At 38.5% G+C, this 14,999-nt stretch overlaps 1 protein-coding gene across 4 annotated transcripts in view; it reads left to right on the top strand.

The window, feature by feature from the left end:
* Nucleotides 1-3,400, top strand: part of LOC111870615 (AP2-associated protein kinase 1) — a 9,669-nt gene extending 6,269 nt beyond the window's left edge. For 2 of the 4 annotated variants that reach the window (XM_023863052.2, XM_033753919.1), the window contains exon 3: nt 2,922-3,400. In XM_023863052.2, the coding sequence (XP_023718820.1) occupies nt 2,922-3,042 (121 nt within the window). In that variant the 3' untranslated portion in view covers nt 3,043-3,400. Of the gene's footprint in view, nt 1-1,025; nt 1,215-2,921 lie in introns of those variants that run through there. The other 2 variants (XR_002843881.2, XR_002843882.2) reach the window with 2 other exon arrangements.
* Nucleotides 3,401-14,999: the final 11,599 nt, after the last annotated feature.

The following is a 14,999-nucleotide window of genomic DNA, read 5'->3' as shown; positions in this document are numbered from 1 at the left end:
TTAAATTTTAACAAGCAGTGTAACAGCTACGTGAGTGATACACACCTGATGATGGCCATTTAGGGCCGAAACATGTAGTGTGGAGGAGGAAAAGAAGTAAAAACTACAATAAAATTTGTTGCACTTAAGACGGTATTTATCCATATATATCAGTAAGTTTGTCCGCTATGTTCTGAAAAGCGATAATAATGTGTTTAAGGTCATCTCAGCTTTAGATCAAATTCTTATGCATACACAACCACAAAAATAATTTTTCATGTTCTTAGAGACAAAAAACCTCAATACTGTATCGACTTTTTCTTTAATGAATAATGCAAAAAATGTGGTCTTCTGTGTTATGCATCATGCAGCTTTACCTCCTGCAAAACTACATGGTATGATAACCCAGACAATACAGTCTAAATTCTCATGATTAAAAACTCAGATCTCAGGTTTTGCTATTTGTTCGCACAAAATATGAATGGCATTGTATTATATGAAATGCAGATTAATCCAAAGATCTTAGTAAGTTGAAATAGGCATGGACATAAAGAATGAAAATATGTAAAAAAAATTGAATTGCTCCTCTTCTGTGAGAGTAATCATAACTTCCTTCACAAGCAGACTTTCTAAAACAGTGTATGTATAAGTAAGTTACTTTATGTTTGAACCACAATGATATAAGAATTATTTTCATGTCAGACACACATTTAAGGGGGCATTAACATGAAAAATCTTTAAAAATATTGAAATTTTTGTTTTTGTGTTTTTAAACTAACGATAGTTCATAGAATCGCACTGTATTTTTTTTCCGCGAAATTCTAAATTTTCTCCCGTCCCCCGAAGCATTTAAAGTCCATCTTACCAGAAATTTAAATGCCTGCTCTAGGAAGCCACGCCTTCTACTACATCTTTTTTTTTCTGTTTTGGAATGAATTGGCTATTTATAATTAGCGGGTTTTGTGTCGTATGTAGGCTAGACTGGTGGGTTGCCTGTCTGGAAAAGAAATGAAGGCTATTTCCGCAGTATTTACAAATATGTCCCTCCTTGCTTTGGTTCCTCAAAGATTTCTTTGTGAAAGTTGTATTATCTTTTTCAAAATGCCACATGGTGAATCTCGTTGGTCTAAAAAAGGAAATTGTATGGTAATATACCGAATAGAGATACCATAAATGTTTGTGATAGTGGAAACTCTGAAGAAAATAGTTTTAATGTAAATATAGATGAGAATGAGGTTAGTAATGTTAGTGGAACTTCAAGCAAATTATAAGACATTTTTGTATCATGTGAAAGTGAAAATTTGAAAAACTTATCGCATTACAAGCTTATTTCCATGGCAATAATTAACAGTATATTAGAAAAGAGTGTGTGTTCTGAATGTAAAACTGGTCAATTAAAAATCAGGGAAGATGTGCAGTTTCATAGAGGTTGGGCTTCAAAGTCAGTTCTATCTTGTACATCATGTGGACTGAATAAAAACTATTTTACTTCTCTCACTTCAGGAAATGGACAGTATCAAGTTAATCTTAGATCATTATATGCACTGAGATGTATAAGAAAGGGCCATGCTGCAGGTGAAATTTTCAGTGCCATCGTGAACCTGCCTCCACCAGTAGCAAATTTTGAACGTTATAATAAAATAGTTAATGATACTGTGTGTAAAGGAGCAGAAGACAGTATGAAGAGGGCTTCTGCAGAATGTAAAGTTGTAAATGATGGTGAGGGTGATATCGCTGTGACTGCGGATGGTACCTGGATGCGGCGTGGACATGTTTCCAAAATACAAAATGTAAACGAGTCACTCAGTGGTGTGATTCGGCAGGGATGCCCTAAGACAGGTTTTGCATCCACGTTTACAGTTGAGACAGCTGTTGATGCTGCTGTAGCTTGATTCAGTGATGGCAATATTGCAAGGGCAAAAGTTCTGAACAAGATGGGAATTGTTCCTGGAGTTTGGTGTCTTACAACATTGCACAAACTGGATGAAGTGAGAATTCTGCAAGCAGATTTCAGGACAAAATGTGGTGCCCAACAGGAGAGAAGAAAGAAAAGAAAGGCAGCTAGAGGTCAAGATGATGAAGAGGAGCAAAAGGAGGCAGATTATGGAGCAGGAGAACACTAATTGTATCAAAGAAAGACCAGAATACAAAATTATAATATGAAGATGCAGCATTTCTGTTTTTTGCTTTTTCCCGCAAACTTCAGTTTTATTGATAGAATGCACCTTTTCTCAGAAACTAATCAACCTATTGACTTGAAATTTTTTGTGGTTCACCGTCATGTATACTAGAAGAATCTGAAACATTTAGAAATGTAATTTTGAGAAAAACATTTTTTAGAGTAATAAAAACAATAGAAAATTATATAATTTGTTTAAACAATTTAAAATTTGGAATGAGAGGCAAGATGCAAGTTCTAAATGATTCACTTTTTAAATACCCTTGTTTTCTAAATGTAACAAAAGTTTCAGAACTGGATAGTTAGTAGTTAATGAGAAACGGTACATTGTTTATCATAATGTGTTAAATTATTTATAACAATTTATTAACAATTACAGAATAAGATAATTCTGGATATGGTATATCAAAAGAATAGACGTTGTTGAATAGGTATAGGTGTGTGAAGATAGCATGAAAACCTGATTTATGAGGCAAAGTTTAATAGAATGTGTGATTTTTATAGCATTGCAGGTTAATGCCCCCTTAATTAAAATACTATAAATATCAAAAACTGTTCATTAAAATCATTTTCTGGCAGTAGAAGTTTAGGTGGGTCTCACTCCAACAAATACATCCCAGTTGTTTTTAGTGAGAAATGTTTTACGGATTGGCTCAGAATCAAACCCAGTCTGAACATAGTTAATTGTGATTTTTGCAGTATGAATTTAAGAAGCCTTGTTTAAGAGCCTTCTAACCTGTTCTGCACTTGTTTGTGATTTCAGGGAAGAAATTGAACCTATTGGGAATGGCCCACAGGTTAACTTAGAGGGTGATGCTGTGGTGAACACAAACATTGCAGGTGTTAATAACAAGTATTCCATCACTACAGCTGACATTCATTAACTACAGGATCATAAAGAAAATACAGAACTTTAATTACTCTTCTAAAGATCGTGGTTTTCATATCACAGGTCAGACTATTATGAATGAATGTATTCAGAAATGATGTGTGTAGTTTTTGGAAAGTGTTTCATGAAATTGATGGCACAAAAATGAATGACATTGTAGCAAGTCAGACTTCATGTTAAATCCACAAAGGTACGGATAATCGTAAGTGAAAATATAAACAAACTGGATTTTAAGTATTTCCTGGAAACCATAGTAAATAACATTCTCTGTACACAGTTAAATCAATAAAAATTCTGAAACCAAACTGTTTGGATGAAATAATAATGCACTACATAAGCGCTTCTACTTTTGAAAATATCACAGTAATAAGAGTCTATATTTTAAAAGGACCAATCAAATGAACAAGGAATAATCTTAGATACTATAGGGTTCTGACAATGGTGTATAACACACAGAGATACTGGGTTTTTGGACTTTGTCCATTGTTCGGATACTAAATAACTAAGAAAAAACACAATGTTTCAGAAACTGCAACTGTATCCGTCCTTCGGTGAGGGAAGACACCTACTCTGTTGGGTCCCTTAGAAAGAGATAGCCTCAAACAATCCAGTTTCTGAAACGTTGTGTTTTTTCTCAGTTATTTAGAATCCAGATGATGGAAAAGGTCCAAAAACCCAGTATCTGTGTCAGAAATAATCTTTCCTCACCCATTAGGAGGTATTCATGTTATTCTTCAAGTAGGCTGTAGGAATTCCTACATTCTGAATTCAAGTTAATGGTTACACAAACACTGAAATATGTATGAAAATATCTCCAGTTACTGGGATGCTACCACATACACAATAAAATGTACAGGCTGTCATCTCACTGAACATTGTAAAATCAACAGTAACAGGCCTAAATTATAATTTCTAGTTTATAATACTATATAATAGATGTAACAATCATCTGATTTCAATATCTATACAACTCTCCATATTTCAGCTATTATAATGTATACAGTTTTATAAAATTATGTGAGATCTATCTTAAAAATTACAATATTCTTAATGAAATTGTGTAGGACTTTATCCATATGAGAGGCTTTCTAAAGAGGTCTGAATATTTCAGCCGAATAAGAGATGCACACAGACCAGGCAAAATAACCCCACTGTACCCCACTCCCATAACAACATGATTTACCATATTAGAATTTAGAAAACTGTACACATTTTGTATCAACGGTAACACAGAGCAACTCAAAATATGAGCTATGCTATTTTGGAAATATTTAAATCCCACCATTGCCGGTCACGGTAGCCGAGCAGTCTAAGGCATGTACTGTCTTCGCTCGCTTGGAAACTGGGATCATGGGTTCGAATCCCACTCAGGGCATGGATGTTTAGTTTGTGTGTGTGCGCGTTTTTCTGTGTTTGTGTACAGGTAGAGGCCTTGTGATGAGCTGACCACCAGCCCAAGGAGTCCTACCGATTGTGTAAGATCTAGAAAAACCGAAACGGAGAAGTTCATGGAGGCAGGCCTAAGCCCACTGGGGCTGTAGTGCCAAGAAAAAAAAAATCCCACCATNACAGTGAATGAGATTGTATAGATTTAAAATTGTGGCCTTTTGGAATATGAAGCAATGAATTTTTGAAGGTGGTTACTAGTGTTTTGTAGACATTTCTGTCATAAACATGGAGGCAACAGGTTCTTCCAAAATACTCATAACCACCTACAAGACCACACAGCATCATAATCCAGAGAACCACAATCAAAATTTTCACCTGTATGGGAACCTCAAATTTCATTCAACTCCCATATTATACATACAAAATAGTTACTATTTTCAATGCTCAGGATACATAAGGCCTCATCATCAGAAACTTTTAAAATACAGTTATGATCTCATATTTCACACTTAACAGAACTGATATCATGCAGTGCATTTTAGATGGATTTAAGAACACAAATATAAGAAATTAAACAGTATCTCTGTCAGTAACAAAATCTCAGTGCGGAGACAAAAAAAACAAGCAAAACAAACTCTGTGGCCTGTAATCAGCAAGTGAATGATATCGACAGAATAACCGCCGCTTGTCTGTACAAGCAGTCTGCTTGTACTGGTTCTCACGGTCTCTTCGCTTGCAGATTTCTTATTTTTCCCTTCTACCCTGAAGATGGAGGCGATACGTTCCTCCGAAACGTCGGTTAGCACCACATCTACACGATGCCACATCCCAGAAGACTGCTTTCTTCATATTCACGGCCGTGAAAACCTCAAATCTTACGCATGTATTTTAGTGTGAACGATGAAATATGCAATAGCACTGAAATATTTTGACTTAAGAACTAGTGCAATGTGTAGGTTACACAGAGTGAAGAGTTGTCTGAAGAAGGCCAAGGAAGTCTGTACTTCGGAAAGCCTTGTTCCAGTAGTGAAACACGGAGGAGTTTCAGTAGTGGTTTGGGCAGCAATATCATGGTACATTAATCTGTTGTTCCCATTATTACCCTTCATGGCCAAATTACTGCAAGGGAGTACATGGATAAGTTGGGTAATCAGGTGCACCCCATGTTTTCTGAGCAACAATGCTGTTTTCCAAGATGACAGAGCCCCCACTCACACAGCTGGAACTGTTGGGTCATGGTTTGAAGAGCATGAAGGTAAAGTTCAGTGTCTTCCCTGGCCAGCACAGTCACGAGATGTAAACAGCATTGAACCATTCTGGTGACTTATGGAGACTAGAGTGGGGCTCAGATGTTCTTCAAGACGAATGGATAAATTTCTGCCAGAGACTGTTCAAAACTTTCTAGGAGTCCATTCCATGAAGGACTGTGGCTGTAATGAAGTAAAAGGTGGTCCAACACCATATTGATAAAGAAATGTGTACAGTATCTATAGTGTTTCCATTATTTTGTCCAACTGCTGTAGTTAAATCAAGTACTTATATTACCTGTCTATGACTGAAGAGTGTGTTACATTGTTTTACTGCAAATTGCACTTCCACTTACACCTATGTTATATTTATTGAAGACAAAGTATTTTATTTTCAGAGTTCCATTCTTACTGTAAACTGCAGCAGGAAATATTGGAGATTTTGTTTAACCCATGAATGTACGCAACATCTATCAAAAACCCGAGTAGACGGCGATCTTAAAACCCAGAGATGGAAGAGCGAAGGACGAATGGAAAATTGCTTCTTATAAGTACATACATTCTGTTTACTTGCCAATGGGGAATTAAATTAAATGATTTTAGTAACATACAAATGCAGCTAAAACTAATGTAAAACCCTACTAGTACTTAGCAATTCATGCAGGGTTATGAAAGTAAAAAGGTGCTCTTTGAAGACTTAGGTTACTTTAAAATATATAAGTTATAAGAAAATCAATCCTGGATCTGGAAGCCCTTCCCTTCAACTTTCTTCTGTGAATGTCTATGATAGATTTGTGATCTTGTTGCCCAACAAATAATATACACATATACAGTAAGCACTGATTATTTCTAAATTAATTTGATAAGGTATCAGCTGCACTGGTAGATTAGATTTGTCAGTAGTGCAAGACTTACTCTGTGGATCCAAGGTACGGTTGCAGTGGATAGACTTGATGCGCCCCCAGAAGGAGTGACAGCCTGCTACAGGAGCACATGTGGAGGAATCAGCAGATTCGCAATTTGTTAACTGCAATCTTCTGAACAGAGGAGGGGGCCGCAGATCATTACCATCTTCTACAAGATTTCAAGAAGACACATGTCATTGTAAAATAATCCTAACTCGACAGACTCCAACAGATTTTTCCTGCTGATAATACATTAATGATTTCTGGCCTATAGCTTATTTATGTCAGAAGTGACAATTTTTAAATGGTTAATGTCTGGCCACTCTTAACACTTTATCTTTTATGTTCAAAATCGTTAAGCAGTAATCTAACCGCTCACTTCGTTGGGCCCTTTACGTTGGTCTCCACTTCTATCCCCATCCCTTTAACTGCCCTCCTCCCTCTTCTCGTGAATGGCGACAAGTTAGGTGGGAAGGGAGGAAGATTTTCGTTGTTGGTGCTGGTAGGCGAGAGTTCGGTTTCGGTACTACCATTAAGGGTCTCACAAGTAGGGAAAGATGGGAGTATCTGGGTTCTGTTCTGTAATTTGTAGAGGTGAGTTCTTATCCCTGGGTCTTATATGGGTCTGGCTCGGGCAGGGCAGGAAGAATCTTCCCTTGCAATCACACTCACCACTTCAGACTTTTGCACCTAGTAATTATTTAACTCACTTCAGCTCACTGAATACAAAGGAAACTATTAGTAACACTTATTTAGAAATACTTATAATACTTTTACTGAAGGGACGTAGTTGTAATTTGTGTCCGAATTTGCCGAAAGTTGGATCAAGACTCCCGGAGGTGGAATGCACTCTCTCTGAATACTGAGGTCCACGAACCACAGACTCCAGGAGAAATCCACTCCTCCATGAATGTTAAGGAAGATGTCATGGCCTGTTTATGAACATCACAAGGCACTTTCTTATAGAGACCAAAAAATGCACAGAAAGCTTCAGTCATTAAACACAGTGCTCTATCAAATTTCAAACTGCATACTTTTGAACAAACATTAGACACATCAACACTGCACCAAATGCAACAGAGCATTCTGCTTAGTAACCACTCTGTTCTGTAATAAAACTTACTGCAAACTGAACTCTGGGCTGGACAATACTGCTTATAGTTTTCACATATCATAACCTCAGACATCTGTGAATTATGCTGAAATTTCTGTTGCTATGTCTCCTAATTGATAGAAAAGAATAAAGTGACCAAATGAGATCCCTTGAGTCCCTGACGAATTGCACGCTGCTTTAAAGGCTAATCAAGTTCCTTCACTGGTGTGTCAAAGTAACATTTCATAGAGTTTGTTTGAAAAATTACTTCAATTTGAAACTGGAAGTCCTTCACATTTCCTTCATATAAGTAAGTTTCTCATACAAATCGAAATGAAAGTCATACTGAGTACATGTATATTTTCCAAATGTGCCCATACCCTTCTGTAACAAATTTACAAGATACAAATCTATGGATTGAAGACAGAAGGACAACTTCTTTTAAATAACAGAATAGTTTCATGTGCTCAGGATGATGATTTAATTCCAAATGAGACTTGCTGTTGGCAAGAGATGATTATTCTTAGCATTTGCATTGTGGGCTCCTATTTTATTCTAGGGATGAAGAAGGTTAACAAATACACAACTAAACAGTAATGTCTGACTAGTCTGCTGCTTCACCATAAAATGTTTCCCAATTGAATGAATACATTATGTTTCATGTCGAGTGCTTTACTATACTTCCCTAATTATCTCAGATGAGAGAGTGGAAAATCACAGTTAATTTGAGGAATTTTTAAAAAGATACCAATAGATGTACTGCACTCAACTCAAGAATGCACACATTTTCATACACGGCATGGGTAGAAATAAATAGGAATTTTGTGGAGAGGACTGAAGACTGTGTTTATGACCTTCTGACCTCATGAGTAGACAGCATCACAACTCAGAAGACTTCACCGTGAGCTCGCAAATTGTCTGGGAATAGATATGAGAGATAGTTCTACTAGTGACATACAAAGTGATAAAATGTATCTGTGTTCTTAGTGTAGAACTTGTGAATCTAACATATGGTGAAGGATTTCCCCCCTGAAGAGTGTGCAGTCAGGAGGCTCGTTTTTGCATGTCTAGACACTGAAGTAATTGCGTGTAGAGTGACAGGTTTGTGGGGAGGGTCATAAACCGAGCGAGGAGTGAAGCAGTGAGATGTGTGCAACTTTTGGAAAGGGCAGTTCACTTTAAGGACTTTGCGTCACATGATCACACAGTGGCACTAGCAAATGGAACAGCATCAAGTTAAACTTCAGGGTCATAAACTGAACAAGGAGTCAAGCAGTGAGATGTGTGCAGTTCACTTTAAGGATGTTGCATCACATGATCACACAGCAGCGGTAGCAAATGCAACAGCTTAAAGTTAAAGTTCAGGGACATAAACCAAGCAAGAAGTGAAGCAGTGAGATGTGTGCAACTTTTGGAAAGGGCAGTTCACTTTAAGGACTTTGCGTCACATGATCACACAGTGGCACTAGCAAATGGAACAGCATCAAGTTAAACTTCAGGGTCATAAACTGAACAAGGAGTCAAGCAGTGAGATGTGTGCAGTTCACTTTAAGGATGTTGCATCACATGATCACACAGCAGCGGTAGCAAATGCAACAGCTTAAAGTTAAAGTTCAGGGCCATAAACCAAGCAAGAAGTGAAGCAGTGAGATGTGTGCAACTTTTGGAAGGGGCAGTTCACTTTAAGGACTTTGCGTCACATGATCACATAGTGGCACTAGCAAATGGAACAGCATCAAGTTAAACTTCAGGGTCATAAACTGAACAAGGAGTCAAGCAGTGAGATGTGTGCAGTTCACTTTAAGGATGTTGCATCACATGATCACACAGCAGCGGTAGCAAATGCAACAGCTTAAAGTTAAAGTTCAGGGACATAAACCAAGCANTTCTCCGAGTACTTCGGTTTCCCCTGCCAATCTTCATTCCAACAATTGCTCCACAATCACCCTCACCTATCATCTGGGGCTGGTACAATAGGCCAGAAGTGGCCACAGTACAAGGGACTTAGTTCCACCCCACTAGCATTAAGAAAAGAAAAGACAAAAAAATATGACACGTAAAGCTCGTTTTGCAGTTCGTATGATCTGTTTGTAGTGTCTAAATATTGTGAAGGCCGAGTACTTGATGTACAAAGTTGCACAGTACCTGGACATTACGTACTTGGTGAAGATGCTTAGAATACATCCATAGCCTGGAAATCCTGGAGTGTTACATGTTGTCACATGTAGGTTCTGGATGTGGACTTAGTTCCACCCCACCAGTAATAAAAAAAATAAAAAAGGGACAGAAGAATGAAAGATTGGCTATTCAAGAGAAAGCTAGAGGGGACCCTTCTTCAGTGCTAAGACCTTCCATAATAGCTGCAAGAGAATATTGCCCTCTCTAGGGTCGTGAATAGACAGTTGCATCGTGGCTGAGATACAGAGAGGGAACTGTTTTCTGTGCGTTCACAGTGAAATCGAATACTTGGTTTAAATTCAGCCTATATACATTAAGCAGATAAGAACAAAAAATGTATGTACATCGAATTTTACTATATATTTTTAAAAAATTAATCTGCAGAATATGTAATAAAAGTATTGGCTCGTGGATGAGTTTGGGCATAATTCATACTTATACTCTCTTTTGCCGTTGTTCTCTTAGGTATCATTTTAATTCCTCTATTATGGTTTTACTCAAGTCTGTCTGGTAATTACTAAATATAAATATTTATATTAAGGACTGTGTGCGCGCTTCCACTAGCGGAGTTTAATGCCCGCCTGGGCAAAACGGGGTACTTTGGCCACGACGACCATACTCATCACTGGACCGATCGGGGCACTTCGGACATTAAAAGTTAAGAGAAAGTGCCTGGCCAACCGTCAGGCGTAAAATGACTTTGAAACGAAGCAAGCAGTAAAGAGGAATTTTGTAAAGGTGGAAACAAAGCGGTAGGATATGTGGAAGACGAAGGCGAATCGTTGTCATAACCATGGCGGTCCTTTGGTAAGGCAGTGTCGTGTGGTTTAGAAGATACGTGGTTCGAAGACATGACTATTTTTGTGAGAAAAAAAAAAGACATTTGTGCATAGGAAGCAAGTAGTACTATATGAGGAAGGTGAAGGTAACAAATTTGTATAGATCTGGTGGTACGTGGGGAAGACATTGGCGTAGAATTTGGAAGGTACCGGGTTCTAGACCACGGTGTCTTTTGTCAATATAAATTGAAAAGTGAATAAATATATACGATTTTTTCTGCAGCTATAAACCAAGTCGTATAATATAAGGAAGATCGCAGACATGTATTTCATACATGTCCTGGTGGCCTAGAGGTAAGGTACAGGCGTTGTAAACATAAGGTTCGTGGTTCGAAAACACAAGTATTTTTGTAATGAGATTTTTCTGGAATTATATACCGACACGTAACATAAGAGAAAGGTTAAAGCTCAAAAATTTCACTGGTATCGGTGGCCTATTGGTAAAACACCGGCGTAGTGCACAAGAGTTGGAAGGTTCGAAACCAAGTAGAGTTTTGTGATTTAGAAAGTAAGTTAATTGATTTTTCTGGAATTATAACCGAAGATGTAGCTTNCCACCAACCGCCCGCCCTTTGGGGGTTACTTCAAGTTATTCACTTCAGACCATGCTAATTCAGCGAGACTTAAGAAAGTATAAATAAAACTGTAAGCGCCATCTGTTGAACAGATGTTGTAATGTTCAACAGATGGCGCTGCACTTTTATTTCATACTTGCTTAACTCTCGATGATTTAACTGGGTCTCAAGTTATTAACTTTCTGCGTGACCCCAAGATCGGTCGTGGGTACGGTCCCACGTTTCGCCGTCTGTGGAGTAATGTTCAACGGATGGCGCTTTTTATTATTTCATATGAATACTATGGAAGCGGTCCCATGCTTCGCTATCTGTGGAGTAGTGTTTCACAGATAGCGCTACATTTTATTTCGTATGAATTTGAATACTATGGAAGCGAGGGACTCCACCCTCACCCGCTCTTGGGGTGCTGCAGATAGTTAAGAACTTGATGTCAATCTAAATCAGCGAACGTTAACAAGAAAGTATTTAAAACTGTAGCGCCATCTGTTGTACATTACTCCACAAGTGTTTAAATTTCTTCGGAGAAGCGGTTTGCACAGCCCAGTGAGATGCTAAGATGCTACATTTTAACTAACCTTCGTGGCTTTCCATGAAGTTTAAGGGCACAGATGGCGCTACAGTTATTTCATATTTTCTTGTTAAATCTCACTGAATTAGCTTGTCTCAACAATTAATTATAAAATAACTAGCGCCATATGTCGACTAAAACCTCATGGAAAGCCACGAAGTGTATTTAAAATGTAGGATCTTGGTATCTTATTCGGCTGTGCAAACAGCTCCTCTGTAGAATTCATTTTACAGACTGGGGCAGGAGGTACTGAGGATTGAAGCTTGGGGCCCCACCCACCCTTATAATCACGCAGAAATTTAATCACTTGTGAAGTAATGTTCAACAGATGGCGCTACAGTTTTAAATATTTTCTTGTTAACTCTGGCTGATATAGTTATTAACTTTCTGCGTGACCAAACGAGCGCGTGGAGCCAGACGCTTCCATATTATTTATATTCATATGAAATAAAAAAGCAGCGCCATCTCTTGAGCATTACGCCACAGATGGCGAAGCATGGGTCCGCTCCCATAATATTCATATGAAATAATAAAAAGCGCCATCTGCTGAACATTACTCCACAGATGGCGAAACGTGGGACCGTACCCACGACCACTCTTCGGGTCACGCAGAAAGTTAATTACTTGAGACCGAGCTAAATCTGCGAGAGTTAAGAACGTATGAAATAAAAGTGCAGCGCCATCTGTTGAACACATGTTGCTGTAATGTTCAACAGATGGCGCTACAGTTTAAAATGTTTTCTTGTTAACTCTCGATGATTCAGTGCTGTATCAAGAAATTAACTTTCTGCGTGATCATAAGGGTGGCTGAGGGTGGGATTCCACGCTTCCATCCTCAGTACCTCCTGCCCTGCCCTATAAAATGAATTCTTCAGTAGAGCGGTTTGACGCAGCCCAATAAGATACTACGATGCTATATTTTAACTACACTTCGTGGCTTTCATGAAGATTTAGTCAACAGAATGCGCTGTAGTTATATTAGATTTTCTTGCTAACTCTCGTTCATAGAACTTGGTCTGAAATGAATAAGTCAAAGTCACCCCCTAAGGGCGGGTGGTTGGTGGGCGGACGGTGGGCCAAAGTTTTTTTTTCTTTTTGATCCCACGTGGATTTTTAATAAAACCCGCTTAGGTTGAGTGTCTTAATGAGCGGCCGCAAAAAGCAAAAATATTCCCTCACCCCGGTCCCTCCCTCTATCTCTCCCTCCTCCTTTACCCTACCTCCCAATTCCTTTCAATTTTTTTTTCACAAAAATCCTACTGGTTTCGAACCAGGGACCTTCTGAACACTAAGCTGATGTCTTACCCCTAAGCCACCAGCGCCACTGAAATTTATTTTCTTTTATCTTCCTCTTAAGCTACATCTTCGGTTATAATTCCAGAAAAATCAATTAACTTACTTTCTAAATCACAAAACTCTACTTGGTTTCGAACCTCCCAACTCTTGTTCACTACGCCGGTGTTTTACCAATAGGCCACCGATACCACTGAAATTTTTGAGCTTTAATCTTTCTCTTATGTTACGTGTCGGTATATAATTACAGAAAAATCTTGTTAACTACATTTGTATTTTATAAAATTTTCTTTGGTCCCGAACTTCGGAACTTCTAGTCACTACGTCGGTTCATTACCAATACACCACCAATGCCACGGAAATTTTTTACCTTTATCTTCCTCTTGTGTTACATCTCGCTATATAATTCCAAAAAAAAAATCTCATTACAATAATCCTCGGAGTCTCGAACCACGGAACTTCTGTTTACAACACAGGTGCCTTACCTCTAGACCAGCAGAACATCTTCGCTACCGCTTTCTGCGATCCTCTTCATATTACACGACTTGGTTTATAGCTGCAGAAAAATCGTATTTATTTATTCACTTTCCAATTTATATTGATAAAAGACAGTGGTCTAGCGCGTCCCCATACTGCCAACAAGACAAATGAGACGCTGCGAAATTTCAAGTGGAATGAGTGAAAAGTGTATGTGACCGCGTGTAATTATGCAGCCGTGTTCATACACCTGAGGATGACCTCTTGAGGTCGAAACATGTAGTGATAATAAAAAACGTGTTGTGTAGTCGGTAAATTCACTCTACTATTGAAGTCCTCGAGCATCCTCCGTATAACCCCGACCTTGCCCCAAGCGACTTTCATTTGTTCGGCCCTCTTAAACATCATCTTTAGGCTGAACATTTTCCCGACGATGAAGCTGTAGAAAGGGATGTCACCTCCTGGTTCCGACAGCAGCCCAAAGAATTTTATGTTGCTTGTTTTCAGGGGCTTGTGAAACGATGAGACAAGTGTCTTCATGTACAGGAAGATTATGTTGAGAAATAAAGGCTTTTTTCAAATCAGTACTCTTATTTGTTTAAGTTCTATACCCATTTGTAACTTTCTTATTTACCTGCCCTCGTATAAGCTGTAGACCATAATGAGAACTACATTTTTTGTTATGCACGTTTTTTGTACGCTAAGTTGATTTAATAAAACTGGCAATGCTTGGTTTCAGTTTCACGTTGGCCTCTTAACAGGGGCTGCACTGTCCGTGTAACAGGCCGTGGAGGCCCATAGAGTTGTGAGGTATCGAGGCTCCCACATTTTCTAGACAATCGGCTCATAGATGGTGGTAAGGTTGTCAGCCTTACGTGCCGGCCGCTCTTTACCCCCAGGAAGATTCCTTGTGCTCATTGACGTTACAGGCTGATTCGACATCGGGGCCATAGTGCGGCTGGAAGGATTAGGTTAACTGAAATATCCAGTGACCTCATCGGGAATGGAACTTTTGACCTTTCGGCTTGTAGCTTAGTGCCTCAACCAACTACGCCACCGCGTGCCCCTTTACTGTTAAAATAAAGGAAAATAATAAATGTAAGTTTTGAGGTTTTCATAAAGTTCTGCACTCATAATTATTTCTGTGTCTTGCTCTAAGTTACGAATATTCAGCACGTACGTATTTCTGCATCAAAAGTTCAGTGTAGATTTGTGAGATGTATGAGAAAAGAAGCGATCTATTTGTACCTGCAGTAAGTATACATCAACACAATATAGGAATAGGAATTCGGAAAAACCATAATTTGGGGAGTACACAGTGTGTCCAGGTTCTGTTAGGACTGCGTTCATTAAAAATACAATACGTGAATTATTTTCGAAACTTCACT

This window comes from Cryptotermes secundus, unplaced genomic scaffold (assembly GCF_002891405.2).
Source record: "Cryptotermes secundus unplaced genomic scaffold, Csec_1.0 scaffold363, whole genome shotgun sequence".
Taxonomy (NCBI): domain Eukaryota; kingdom Metazoa; phylum Arthropoda; class Insecta; order Blattodea; family Kalotermitidae; genus Cryptotermes; species Cryptotermes secundus.
The sequence above is the reverse complement of the archived record's forward strand: the minus strand, read 5'-3'. Positions and strand labels throughout refer to the sequence as shown.